The sequence below is a fragment of the Fukomys damarensis genome, unplaced genomic scaffold, assembly GCF_012274545.1.
Source record: "Fukomys damarensis isolate Sample0158 unplaced genomic scaffold, DMR_v1.0_HiC HiC_scaffold_35, whole genome shotgun sequence".
Classification (NCBI taxonomy): Eukaryota; Metazoa; Chordata; class Mammalia; order Rodentia; family Bathyergidae; genus Fukomys; species Fukomys damarensis.
The window spans coordinates 3,950,310-3,962,418 of NW_022900947.1; the positions used below are offsets into that span (position 1 = coordinate 3,950,310).

General features: G+C 55.1%; 1 protein-coding gene across 3 annotated transcripts in view; it reads left to right on the forward strand.

Annotated features, from left to right (window-relative positions):
• Crmp1 (collapsin response mediator protein 1) overlaps positions 1-12,103 on the forward strand; it is a 141,662-nt gene extending 129,559 nt beyond the window's left edge. For all 3 annotated transcript variants that reach the window (XM_010641802.3, XM_033758771.1, XM_033758772.1), the window contains 6 exons: positions 84-240; positions 2,805-2,946; positions 3,318-3,488; positions 9,898-10,077; positions 11,215-11,380; positions 11,496-12,103. In XM_010641802.3, coding sequence (XP_010640104.1) covers positions 84-240; positions 2,805-2,946; positions 3,318-3,488; positions 9,898-10,077; positions 11,215-11,380; positions 11,496-11,587 — 908 coding nt within the window. In that variant the 3' untranslated portion in view covers positions 11,588-12,103. The remainder of the gene's footprint in view (positions 1-83; positions 241-2,804; positions 2,947-3,317; positions 3,489-9,897; positions 10,078-11,214; positions 11,381-11,495) is intronic.
• Positions 12,104-12,109: the final 6 nt, after the last annotated feature.

Below are 12,109 nucleotides of genomic sequence, written 5' to 3' on the forward strand. Positions count from 1 at the left end.
GGCTCGGCTGGGGCCTGGCCTTGGCGCGGCCTCCAGGCCTCAGCTGTGTGTGTGACCTCCTCGTCTGTGTCTGTGCTCGCCAGGGCCCCTCGTTTTTGGAGAGCCCATTGCTGCCAGCTTGGGCACAGACGGCACCCACTACTGGAGCAAGAACTGGGCCAAGGCAGCGGCGTTCGTGACATCCCCCCCGCTGAGCCCGGACCCCACCACGCCCGACTACTTGGCCTCACTCCTGGCCTGGTGAGAGCGGGGCGTGGGGCGGGGAGGTGCGGTGTGGGCAGCTGGGCCTGCAGACTGGGTTAGACACACTGGGAAGGGGCCTGGGGCTCTGTGCTCCGCCTGGTCTGCGCCCTGTGCTGAGGCCGAGGCAGGAGGATCACAAATTCACACTCAGCCTGGGCAACTTAGTAATTTAAAACCCAGTCTCCACATAAGAAATGAACAAGGGAACAGGGAGGTAGCTCAGTGCAAAGGCCCTGGGTTCAGTGCCAAGTGCTGTAAAACAAAACAAACGAACAAAAGAAGTCCCGAAGGGCAGGATTCAAGGAGGGGCCGCTGTGGCTTCCCGGCCTGCTGTGGCTGTGGCATGAGTGTGTAGTAGGAGCATAGCCGCTCCCGTCCTGTGCCTCCTGTGAGCCAGTCAGGCTGAGGTGGGAGGCGTGCAAGGCTTCCTGGGGGAGGTGGGCCAGGTGAGGACAGGAGGGGGCGGGGGGCATGTCCACCACTGGAACCCCATCCCCAGATGCGCAGAAACCTTGGCTCCTCGTGTGGCATCTGCTGCGGGGGCCTGGCGGGGATCAGTGTTTTTCTGTATCCCTGTGCACGGGCTCAGATGAGGAGCAAACCAAGCCACCCCGTGCAGGGAAACCTCCAGCAACTTTTGTCATGGTGAAGTCCCCTACTTGTGTCATGCATCCTGATGCCCTCACCTGGCCCCCTTTACTCCCTCACTGTGCCCACCGGCCCCTGCTACCTCTAAACCCCAGGGCCCTTGCACTCACTACTGCCCTGCCCGCACTCTCCCTGAGCCGCATGGTTTGCCTTTAGCTGCCTGCTGAACTTTGCTTTGAGGGTCTTGATCAGCGGGGCGTTTGCTGACGCGGTCTACTCTGGGCCAACCCAGTGCTCCCTGCCCCGCCTTTCTGTCCCATCCTTAGCACCTGTTCTTTTTATTTTATTTATTTGTTTTCTTCATTTTAGATGTACAATTTAATGACATTCATCATTGGGAATTTGTACCTTTGCGTGATGTATCTTGGTTCTTATTTTTCCCCATTCCCCTGCCCTCTCTTCACCCCCCACCTCTCCCTGTTTACCTGGACTTTGTTTCCATTTTTTCCTTCTCTCATATTTTTTCCTTTCCCTTCTTTCCTTTCCCCAACTCCTCCAACTTCCTCCTTCCGTTTAGCCCTTTTCTCCCTGTTTCACAATATCTGTTTTACATTTTGATCCTTATTGACACTTTCAGTTTCTCACACCAGGGAAACTTCGGTGTTGACACACGTGTTCTATTTATTTCACTTAAGAGTATGGCCTCAATGTTCATCCACTTAGCTATAAATGACTGTAGTCTCTCATTCTTTATGGCTGAGTAGTACTCCATTTTATTAAAAAGCCACATCTTCTTTATCCAGTCTCTAGTGATAGGCAATTGGGCTGCTTCCAAGTTTTAGCTATTACAAACTGCCTAGCACCTGTTCTCGCCAAGTGGCACCGCCACTCACTTCTATGCATCACCCAAAGCCCCTGGCCCCCTCTCTGCCAGCTCAGGAGTGTGGCTCTTGACTCTCCCTTCTGAGCCACCTGCCGCTGCCTCACATGGTAGCAGCACCCAGGAAGTGTGAATGCACATAGCTTCTGGGTCTGCCGCCATCGCTCCAGTGATGGGCGTACGTTCTGGGCACTGTGTTTGTCACAGAGCTGCAGCCCTCGTCCGCCCCTCCCAAAGCTGCCAAGGGACAAAAGGCAAACCTGCAAACTGGTGTCACTTTACTGTGGTCCCCGGACAGCGCTTCATTCAGGGAGCCCAGCACAAAAACCCCAGCTGCCCTCAGCGGTGAGGCCCCTGACAAGGGGCCCAGGGCCGGGTGTAAAGGGCGCCCCGGCTTCTGGGATGCACAGGTGTGTGACACAGGGCTTGGTCTCACTGCCTCCTGGTGGGTCTGTTTGTCTGTTCACTGATGTATTGACTGTCAGAAAGCTTTTTCCTTTTTTAAAGAACTGAGCTAAGCCAGGTGTGTGACCCAGGCCCCTAATCTCAGCAGATTTTGGGGGGAGGTGAGGTAGGAGGATTGCAAGTTTGAGTTCAGTCTTGACAGTTTAGCAAGACCCACTCTCCAAAAAGGGGGTAGGAGCTGGGGATTGAACTCAGAGCTTTCATGTTGAGGTGCATCTCCGTCACCACACACACACACACACACACACACACACACACACACACACACACAACTGCAGCACTGTAGGAAGCTGAGGCAGGGCGGTCACAAAGTTGAGCCTATCCTGAGCAATTTAGCAACTTAGTGAGACCCTATCTGGAAGTAAAAATAAATTTTAAAAATGTTTAGACATGTAGTTCAGTGCAAAGGCCTTGGATTCAAGCCTCAGCACTGGGGGGAGAAAAAGAAAAAGAAGAAAACATTAAATTAAATAAAAACCAAAAATGAAACACCCTCGTCCACACCCACCTTCCGGTCCCCCGAGGCCTCCTGGGGTTTGGGTTGCACAGCCGGCTCCAGGTGCCTGAGATTGTGTTTGACCTTCCACGGGAGCTCAGGGCTGAGCCTCGCCTCATCTTTTGTCGCCAGTGGGGACCTGCAGGTGACAGGCAGCGGCCACTGTCCCTACAGCACTGCCCAGAAGGCAGTGGGCAAGGACAACTTCACGCTGATCCCCGAAGGCGTGAACGGCATAGAGGAGCGGATGACCGTGGTGTGGGACAAGGCGGTGGTAAGATGCTGCCCCCCGCCCCCGTTGCCCTTGAGCTTGGAGGATGAGGAAGATTTGCTGTGAGCCACGCCGCAGTCCTGCAGAGACCGCGCGACGTCATGCGTGCATGCGCGTGTGTCTGTGTGTGTAGGAACTGGGGTGTCTGAGTGGAGGGAATTGGCGCTGTGACGGAAGCCCCCCCACCGTGATCCCCTCAGCCAGGAGGTTTTATTCACTGTGACACTCGCGCCCAGTGGCTCTGATGAGTCGTCCCCGTGGCCCCGGCGCAGATGAGCCCTCACCCGAGAAGAGGCCAACCCAGGAACCCCGCTGCTGGGCTCAGATCTGCGCCGTCCTGGGTGCATCCGTTCACCCCCTCCTCTTGCCTTCAGGCCACGGGCAAGATGGACGAGAACCAGTTCGTGGCCGCGACCAGCACCAACGCAGCCAAGATCTTTAACCTGTACCCGAGGAAAGGGCGGATCGCCGTCGGCTCCGACGCTGACGTGGTCATCTGGGACCCCGACAAGGTGAAGACCATAACCGCCAAGAGCCACAAGTCGGTGAGTGCTGGGCAGCCGGGCTCCGCGGGTGTGCCCTCGGGAGTGTCCCGCTTCCTCGCAGAAGCTTCCGGTTGGAAAAGAGGAATGTTCGGGGTCTGCTCTCTAGCCTGACCCTTGAAGAGGTCAGAGAGGGGCTGTGGGGTCTTCCCATTTTTATTTTTATTTTTCTTAGCACCTGCCTGCAGTGTTGAGGTTCACCTTCCCGTGGGGGGCCGCTGCGTGCACATAGCACAGCTTGACCCATTTGTGCCGCAGACTGAAAGTTTTGCATGAAATTCTTAGGTTACCTAGGAAAATTCAAGGAACGAGGACTTGAAGGGCAGGTATCTCACGTATACCATTGTCAGGGCGTTCCGAACACAGACCGCAGACCCTGGTTAATCCTGTTTATGTCTCCTCACTCTCCTGTCTCCCCTCCCTCCGTGTCTCCAGTCCTTTCCCATTGGCAAAAGATCTGTCTCGTGTCCTATTATCCCGGCTGACTTCACTCTTTATTTATACTTTGGGTGTCTCACATGAGAGAACCCATGCAATACGTAAACTGCGTGTCTTAGGTCTCTTAACATTATGGCCTCAAGGTGCATCCATTTTCCTACAAGTGACTCAGGTTTATCCTTTATGGCAGAGTAGTACTCGGTGGTGTGTAAACACCACACTTTCCTTATCCATTTGTCTGTCGATGGACACCCAGGCCGCTTCCAAGAAGAATCACTTGTGAGGCTTCACTCTTTCCGTAAGATGCCCAGACGGGGAATAGGTGGGTGGCAGGGAACTCCCAGGTTTAGAGTCTGGGGTCTCTCCATACTGGTTTCCATGGTGGTTGTTGCTAGGATCTGGTACGAGTCCTCGAGCCCTGGCTGAGTCCTCTGCATGAACTCACGTTCTCATCCCGCGACTCGTGACTGCCCAGTAAGCCACTGGTTCATAGTGGGGAAGAGTTAGGTCCAAGACTCTTTCTCCAACTGCACCTTCAAACTTGAAAGCATCCGATCTGGTCATCAGAAACCTCCTGCTTGCCAGTGTGAAGCCTCTGACCAGCCAGCAGCAAAGGGTGGGCGCTGAGGTGCACCAGGGGTGCAGTCTGAGTCACTTCCCCATCACTGAGTCACAGTACCCCACCTCCATACCTTGAGGATGGAGAGGTTGATTTTGGCCCCTGTTTCAGTCCATAGTTGGCAGGATGCAAGACACGGGGGCTGGCGGAGGAGAGCTGCTCACCGCATGGGGAACAGGAAGCAGAGAGAAGGGAGGGGCCGGGAGGGAGAGGAGCCTTCCAGGCCACGCCTGGTGACGCCTCTTCCCACCAGGCCTCGTCCCTACAGCAGTTGGCTCTGAGCCCTGGAATCCATTGCCTTCCAAAGGCCCCCTATGATCACACATGCCCTTTGGAGGGCATCTAGGTAGAAACCACAGCAGGTGCACTGTTTCGTACTCTGTGGGCACCCAGGCCTGAGACTCTGTTATCTCTACTTTGTGTCTCCTTTGCCCTTGATTTCTGCCAATCCAGTGAGCTGCGAAGGGTGCAGAGATGGTATCAGGCTCTTTTGTGTCCATTGAGGGCTCCCTAGTCCCTTCTCTGCAGGGCCAGCCGAGGTCTCAGGCCCAGATTAACATTCATGCTCAGAAGACTCAGGAGACCACAGCCCAGTCCTGCTCCCCAGAGTCTGTTGCAGGGCCTAGGCACACGGTGGGGGCTCTGCTGTGGGAATGTCAGCACCCCGGGCCTCTGCACGCATGGGGCCAGGGCACCAGGCATGGGGGGTCTTGTGAGGAGCCATTGTGGTGGCTCACAGGAGGGCCTGAGTCCCCGCCCGGCTCCTCAGACCCTGCCTGGGGGTGTAGGGGTCTTGGTAGTTGCATGTGGTCCGTGGCCAGGGTCGGTTGGATATACACAGCACTCCTGGTGACACCTGCTTCCTGCACCCCATGCCTCTTGGAGGTGAGTTCTGGCTCTGGTCTAGAGAGGAACCCAAAGGTCCAGGTCAGCTTCCCAAGGCCACAGGCCAGGACCCAAAGGGAAGCAGCTGGGACAGGCCCACGGGCCCCACATTCTTCTTCGAGTGCGTGGTCAGGGTGCAGGCCAGGCTCTCGGCAGTTCCAGCTGTTACTGTGATCTGATGCCATTTGGTAGGAACCCACTCCTTAGTGTTCTCCGTGTACGGGTCATCCTGCTGGATCCTCCCATCTCGATGAATCCTTCCTCTTCTAATTTAGCTGCATGGCACACGGACACAGGAGGGTAAGCGTGTGTCTCCTGTGGCTGCTGTAAAGAGGTGGCAGCTTGAACAGCAGCTGTGTCCTCTGTGTAGCTCTGAGGGCAGAGATCCAGAATTGGGAGCTTCTGGGTGGGACCTGGTGGGACGTGCTTTCTGTGGCTTCCAGCGTCACCACAGCCCTCCCTGCTCCCGGGCCGGTAGACTTGTCACTCCCGCATCCGTCTCTGTCCCCACAAGGCTGCTTCCTGTGTCTTGTCCTCTTCTTACGAGAACCATAGTCAGTGATTCAGGGCCCACCCTGCTCCAGGATGACTTCTCAGACCCTGTTTCCAAACAAGGTCACCTTACGGTTGGACCCATAGCTCTAGTCACACACCTGGGGGCACCATCTGGGAAGTCGCTGTTTCAATTCGGGAAAGAGGCTTCTCCCTCTCTGCCGGGCTGTGTCTGAATTCTTTCCAGAGCGAAGAGGACAGACAGTTCAGGACCCTATGGGACAACTGGCCAGAGGATTTTGTCTGTCCAGTGCTTTGCCCCAGGCGGGGTTGTGAGTTTTACAACATAGAGGGAGAAAGCCTGGCCAGAGGTTAGTCTTATAGAGGTGCAATTTAAAAAATACAGCGAGTGTTTAAATTGTAAATCTTTCACTACAGTAAAATACATATTGCCGTGAATCCCCCAGATAATACTTTTCCTTGTTCCAAGTACTCTCATCCCATGGTCTCTGCCACTGTCTGCAGCAGCTCCGGAATGCTCTTTCCTGAGGGTCTTTAGTTGCCCTGTCCTGGCCGCCTCAATGTCCTGAAACAATTCAAAACGTTTCCCTTTCCTGCTCACTTTGACTTTGGGAAGGAGGCAGAAGTCACACAGTGCATGATCTGGTCAGACACAGCATTGTTTTTACCAGCCTGCCTTTCTGTTGGATGGCGCTGGACAGCAGCACCCGCTGTACTTTCCAATACATCCGGTAAAGACACTCAGGGAAGAGGGCTCCGGAACTGCCCAGACAACGGCCTGAAAGATGGAGCGGCGTGTTTGTAGTGAGGGCGGGGGTTTTCAGGGGGATTCATGACAATGTGTCTTTTATGCTGGTAATGCTTTTCATTTAAATACACACTGTATTTTTTGATCAGCCATTGTATTTAAGTTAGAAATTCCTTTATAGCAATTGAACAGTGATTAATGTTTGAACACTTCTTTTCTGTAACAAAGTCGCATTTCGTATCATAGCAGAACACCTAGTTGCTTCGGAGTGCTACCTTGTGGGCATACAAACACGTTGTATCATAGGCCGGCTTTTTAACAACTGAGATATCGTTCACATACTGTCAGTTCAGCCGCTGAGACTGCATTGGCCTTGGTGTGTTCCGGAGGCTGCACAGTCACCAAGCCCAGTGCATTCTCACGGGCCCCCGAGAAAACCTGCACCCTTAGCAGTCGTCCTGCACTCCTCTCCCCTCCGTCCCCAGCAGCCACTAACCTACTTTCTTTTTTCTGTGGATTTGCCGATCCTGGCTGTTTCCCATAATTGGACTCTTCCCCAGTGTGACCTTTTGTGACCTGCTTTTCCTGTAGTAGAACGTTTTAGCTGATCCCCTGGGCTGTGGCCGGGTTCGGAGGGAACTTCATTCCTTTCTGGCAGAACCGTCCTCCACTGCACCTCTCTTCTGCTTTCTGTTTCCACAGCCATTGGTGGGCGACTTTAAAGGACATGAAAGCATCCCTAGGGTGATTGCCCTTGGGAGGGAACTGGCATCGGGGCTTGCAGATGCGCTAGACGAGAGTGTTTTATCACAGGCCTTGTGTTGTAAAATTGTTCACATACTACCTTTGAGAGAGGAAGTCATGAACCTGTAAAATTCTGTGTAGTTGTAAAATACAGAGAGTGACTTTTATGAGTGCTATAACCCCAGCCTCCTGCGACTGCCACAGTCCAGAAATGCAGTGTGTCCCCCTCAAGGGGCAGGAGCCGCAGGCCTGCTCTGGGCCACAGGAGCTGGGGGGCAGGCAGGTGGGCCCTTGCCAGCTCCTGAACCTCCTCTGACAGGCGTGGTCCACACAGTACTCACAGAGTTACCCAGTGGGCCAGGCAGGCCCCTCAGGGGTCCCAGGAAGGATCTGAATATAGACCCCCCACGTGCCTGCTCCTGGGGGTGCTGCCATCGCAGAGTAGGGTGCTGTGTTACCAGCTGTTTATAGATGTGGTCATTTGCATGAAAACCCCATGCATGCACCTAAAAATCATCAAAAATGAAGAGGATCTCTTGGCTGATTATAAATCAGTGGGATGAGTCAATGGCATTTCTTCGTCATTAAAGACCACCTTGGAAAATGGAGTGGAAACTGAACTCCTATTTCTAGCAGCAATAAAAACTCAAAGCTTACATAAATGCAAGGACTTTAACCCTAAGAAAAATTATTATAGTGAGTACATCACTACTTTCTAATGTAATCTGTTAATTTGAGGTCACCTGAAAGCAGCAAATTGTTATTTTTTAACTAGAAAAGCAGTTCTCAATGACATATGTGGGAATAATCAAAAGAATTCTGAACAGAGAGGAAAGTAGTAAAGAAGGTGCATCAATCAGCTAAGTTATTAAAACATGTTACAAAGCCATAGTAAACCAAGCTGCATGGCATGGGACAAGGGAACGGAGAGGCAAGAATTAGATCAACTATGTGTAGATCTGGTCTATAGTAAAGGAGGCAGTGAAAGTTAGGGAAATAGAGCTATCGACCAGTGGTGTTGGAGCACCTGGCTCAGAAGGCTTCGCCTGTGCCCTCCTTTATCATCAAAACAATCAAAACGGATCCAAGAGTAAGGAAAGAAACAAGCATAAAGTGCACCTCTTAAGAATGACAACTCTGAAGGGGAAGCAAGGCATACAACTCAGAAGTCATAAAAGAAAGGCAGTCTCTCAGACAGTTGGCCACAGAAAGCCTTCTGTATGCCCAAAAGTGGCTTTGGATGCGACCAAGGGGTAGCAGGCACGTGGCAGAAGTGTTTGCAACACAAGTGATAAGGATTCCCACCCACTGCACTCATGGTCAGAGATCAGTGAGAGGCATAGGAAGCCCTCACAGGTGAGCAGAGATGCCCAGAGGTGTGTGCTGAGTTTTTGAAAAGAGCCGAATCTCACTGGCAAAGGCAGGTAGCAGTGGTGGTTGCTGCAGGGCAGCAGTGAGACCCAGGAGTGGAGAAGATGTGGAAATACTAATAGCAGCCAGGCAGAGGGGGTGGGCAGCCCTCAGGCCGAAATCCAGACTCCACATCCTGATCAAGCCCACAGCTAGGGTAAACACGGTGTGTTTTAGCGCTGTTTTCAGCACAAGCATAGAAATGACTCAAGTGTGGAACCAGGTGAAATGAGGCTCGTGCATCCGTGTGGCATGTGCAGTAGAGCTGTGCCACCCCTGGGGCGAGGGACACGTAGGTGCCTGTGTGGGCCGGGACTGACCAGGGCACAGGAAGTTATTCATGCACAGGAAGTGTCTTGGTGTACGGAAGAGGCTCTTAAAGGCATGTGCCTCAGTGGTAGGAGAGAGACAGTTTTAATAGAATATCTTGTACCATCTGATCTTTTTTCCATCCACATACATGACCTATTTTTAAAATACTAAATAACAAGCAGTTGGTTGGTGTTTCCCAGACAGAGCCGAGTGTGCCTGTCAGGGCTGATGGCAGGAAACGTGCACGTTCAAGGCAGTGTTCTTCATTCTCTCAGATTCGCCCCGTGCTGGAGGTGTCTCTCCCTCACTGCCAGATGGAGTGATTTGGATGGGGATTTGAGCCCTTTGAACAGGACTTGGGTGGTGCAGTGTGTAACAGGTGCTTTAAGCAGGTCTGCGCCCTTTGACTTGGTAACTTCGTTTTGGAAAGCTAACTTTAAAAATTCATTTTCCAAAAGGCACGGGCATGTCCATTGTAGACTGGGGCAGGGGGCGCCATTCACATTCACGATGCCCCAGAGCCATGTTAATGTCATCCTGTAAAGCCGCCTGTGACCTAAACGCCCAGCAGGGGGCGTTGGTTATGCACAGCCCTGAAGAAGAAGCTTTCCGAGAGGGGTGATCACCCGGGAAACCCTGCTCCCACAGTGTCAAGCAAAGTCACCGTGGGAGTGACAGTTCATGCAGAGTAAGACCCCGGGAGTCAGGCTGAGTGAAGCTGTCCTGTGCTTCCTGGATGGCAGGCGGTGGAGTACAACATCTTCGAGGGCCTGGAGTGCCACGGCTCCCCGCTGGTGGTCATCAGCCAGGGCAAGATCGTCTTTGAAGATGGCAACATCAACGTCAACAAGGGCATGGGCCGCTTCATCCCGAGGAAGCCGTTCCCCGAGCACCTCTACCAGCGTGTCAAGATCCGAAACAAGGTGTGTGGGTGCCGGGTGGGAGCCGGGGCCTGCATGGGCCTCAGGATCTGTCCTGGGCAGAGGGGACAGGCGTCTCAGCCATGTGTGCCCCCTTTCTGCACCTCAGCCCTATCCTCGTGTCCCCTCTGCTGCAGCTCTGAGATGGGGACCAGCTTCCCAGAGGGCCAGCCCGTGTCATGTGCTAGAAGGCCCAGCTGTGTGTGCACGTGTGTTGTGCACGTGCGTTAGTGTGCGAGGCTCTGCTGTGTGCACCTGTGCCGCTCCTGACCCCAGCACCCAGGGGTGCTCCTGGCTGACTGCTGCCCCTCTCCGTTACCTACTAGGGGTGGCACAGCTCAGAGACGCCACGTTGCACGGAGCTGGATGTGGAGAAGAACCCGCCAGGCCCAGGGTGGGAGGGCCGAGAGAGTGGGGACTCAGGAGCTGTCCGGCCGGGGCACCCCTGGTTGGTGCTCACCCCTCCAGGTTGGGCAGGGCCGGAGGTGCTGGCAGACAGTTGGCTTCAGGAAGAACAGAGCTTGCCCTCAGGCAGAAAGCCCCTGGGTCCCCTCACACAGGCCAGGCCAGGGACAAGTGACAACGCAGAACCTGCCTCTGGGGCTGAGCCTGCGCCAGAGCTGGGCCTGTGAACTTGGGCCCAAACCAGCCTGCTGTAGAGGAGTCCGGGCCGGATCAAGACATTGCCACCTGCTGGGACCGGCCCCGGACACTTCTCTGGGGCCTGGCACAGACGCCACCCAATGGCTGTGTCCAAGGCAGCCGGCTACACATGCGGCCTCCTGTGCAGCCAGCCCCGTGGCGCCAGCCGCTCTGCCCGCAGGGTAACGGCCCACTCAGGCTCCGCCTGTCGCTCTTCCCGCTCCCATCTCCCTGTCAAACGGTCCCGGGACCTTGGCTCCCCGGCTCTGGGGGGCAGAGAGGACAGGCCTTAGGTGCTGCTGGCAGGAGGGCCAGGGAGAGCGATTGCTCCCGTGGGTGGGTCTGGGGCCTCTTCCTTGTGTGTGTATTTGGGAGTGTGTTGGTGTGCGTTCGTGAATGTGTGCACAGTGTGGCCTGTGCGGGGTGCCTTCTCCCCTGCAGGCCCGCGTGTGTAAGGAGAGCTCACACGCACCGTGTCACCACCGCCCCCCCCCGCAGGTCTCGGGACTGCACGGGGTCTCCCGGGGCATGTACGACGGGCCCGTGTACGAGGTGCCGGCCACACCTAAATATGCAACCCCCGCTCCTTCCGCCAAGTCCTCGCCTTCCAAGCACCAGCCGCCGCCCATCAGGAACCTGCACCAGTCCAACTTCAGCCTGTCAGGTGGGCCGCGGGCTCCCATCTCCTTGGGTGTTCCTGGTTTTTTACAGTGGAAGCGGAGGCCCCCGCCCCCCACCGAGCCGCCTCTCCCAGCGGTGACACCCGTCTGTCTCCCCAGGTGCCCAGATAGACGACAACAACCCCCGGCGCACCGGCCACCGCATCGTGGCGCCCCCTGGTGGCCGCTCCAACATCACCAGCCTGGGTTGACTCCCGAGGAGCAGATGGGAGAGGAAGGCACCGGGAGCACCGTCCATCCTCTGCCTGTCCCTGTGTCTGAAACCCACAGCTTTAGTTGGTGCTGCTGGGGGAACTGAATGATGTCCTTTCCTTTTCGGTTTAGGGAGAAGTGGTACTAGTGTGGTGTGTTTGCTTGGAAACCCTTGCCTACAGCTGTGTGCTCACGCCAAATGGCCTCCGAGCGTGGCTTCCGTTCCCCTCCCTTGTGAACCGCAGGTTGTAGCATCGTCTTGTCCTGTCCCCCACTGTGACTGCAGTGGCTCCATGACCCTGTGAGTGGCGGTTCCTTTGCACCCCGTAGTGACCTAGGATAGTTTGATGCATGTTCTAAGCGGTGTATGGAGTCTGCGAGTGCGGCCACGGCCACCACCGAGGATTGTCGGAGACACCACGCCGAGACCTCAGCCCTCAGGGCCGATGCCGAACTCAGAAACAAAGCTGTTTCCCGAATGCCCCGCCCTGGTCTGCCCCAGAAAGAAGCCACCCGGCCCC